Below are 1,678 nucleotides of genomic sequence, written 5' to 3' on the forward strand. Positions count from 1 at the left end.
GGTAAAAACAGAAGCTGCTCTTCATATTAGTGACAAACTTTGGTGTTTTTTGATGGGTTACCTTCATTTTTGGCTTCTACTGTTCATTTAAAATAGGTTTCTATTCTTGACAGGTTTCTAAGGTTCTTCTTCTACATATTAAAAACATTATTAAACAACTGAGTGGTGCACTACTGCTACTAGTGGTGACAAAGTGTATTACACCTTATTCAAAATCAATGCGGTCCCACGGCCCTCTGTGGCCCAAAGTTAAAAACTTTTGTTCTTTTGAGGCCCTCAAGGTGGGCCGCGGCCCATAGGTTAAGAATCTCTGTTCTAAACCATAGTGAATTCTCTAAAAAAAAATCAAACTTTTCAAAATTTGTTACAACAAAGGTACTTTCAAGTTAAAAAAGTAACCACAAAGTCCACATCTTACACCTGAGTTGGCATATTTTAGAAAGTGAATAGAGCACCATTTTGTGCTATTAGTAAGATCAATGCAAAAGCTTTAATTGTATTGATGACAAGCGTATGCAGTCTATGTTGTGATAATGTGCTATGTATTGTCATCAATACATAATCCCATGCAATGATGAAATCTGTGCTCTGCATTTGACCCATCACACATGAGACACACCCTGGGTGCTTACGGACCAGGTGCCTTGCTAACGGACACCACAGCATGTTGGCTTGGTGGAGGATTGAACCTGTTCTGGTCCAAGATGACTGTCCTACCATTTGCATCACAGGCACATGCATAAATGAAAACTTTTTGTCAGATTTGCATGTTGTCAGTTTTGATCAGATTCAAATCCAGAGAGATTTGTTATGTTCTGACAAACACATTTTATTTCAAATGTTACTGAATCGCATTTACTTTTTATATCACCTTCAGGGRCATGAAGGAATTCCAGGCAGGCCTGGAAAAGATGGAAAACCTGGAGAAAAGGTATGTAGAACAAAAAAAAACATGAACAAAACCCTCATCTCTCTCACAGATCATGACAGAACAACTTTCCACTGAGTTTTCCTATAAATCTAATGCAAAAAGACTTCACTGAGTGAAACGTTACTCAATCTATTTCTACAAAACATGTTGCTGGACAATAAATTTTCTCAGAAATTGTCTTAGAAATTATTGCGATAAATGATAATATTGTATGGATACCATATTTCCCCCACCCCATGCTTACGAAACGTATGTAATTTTATGAAATTTACATACATATAAAAGTTACAAACTGACCTTAACCATAGATTGTGAAAACAACACAACAACAGCTGTTAAGCTGTAAAATTACTTCCCATCTCCTCTATCCAAGCCAGCGCAATTTATTCTGTATGTCTTCCTCTGGCTTTATAAAATAACTGCAGTCACCCGCACACAGCTTATGAAATTTACAGTTTGCAGTATTTACATATTACACATATAAATTACACATGGCCCTGGTAACATTGTTACCCAAGTCTATTCCAGCCCGCACAATTTATTCTAAATGTCTAATAARTGTCTGTTTATGGGGGCTCTCAGAGTTTATGAGACCATGCACCTGACGTGAGAGTTCACTCCTCCCCAGGGGTGTCACTAGGTTTTAAGGACAAGGGGGGCTTAGCCCCCAGGAGACACAGAATTTTTGTAAATTATATATTTGTATTGTGTGTGTGTGTGTGTATATATATATATATATATATATAT

The 1,678-nt window shown here is 36.9% G+C and overlaps 1 protein-coding gene across 4 annotated transcripts in view; it reads left to right on the forward strand.

The window, feature by feature from the left end:
- col9a1c (collagen, type IX, alpha 1c) overlaps positions 1 to 1,678 on the forward strand; it is a 57,207-nt gene that overhangs the window by 38,875 nt on the left and 16,654 nt on the right. For all 4 annotated transcript variants that reach the window (XM_014031497.1, XM_014031500.1, XM_014031499.1 and 1 more), the window contains one exon: positions 878 to 931. In XM_014031497.1, the coding sequence (XP_013886951.1) occupies positions 878 to 931 (54 nt within the window). The remainder of the gene's footprint in view (positions 1 to 877; positions 932 to 1,678) is intronic.

Source organism: Austrofundulus limnaeus, unplaced genomic scaffold (assembly GCF_001266775.1).
Source record: "Austrofundulus limnaeus strain Quisiro unplaced genomic scaffold, Austrofundulus_limnaeus-1.0 Scaffold1262, whole genome shotgun sequence".
Taxonomy (NCBI): domain Eukaryota; kingdom Metazoa; phylum Chordata; class Actinopteri; order Cyprinodontiformes; family Rivulidae; genus Austrofundulus; species Austrofundulus limnaeus.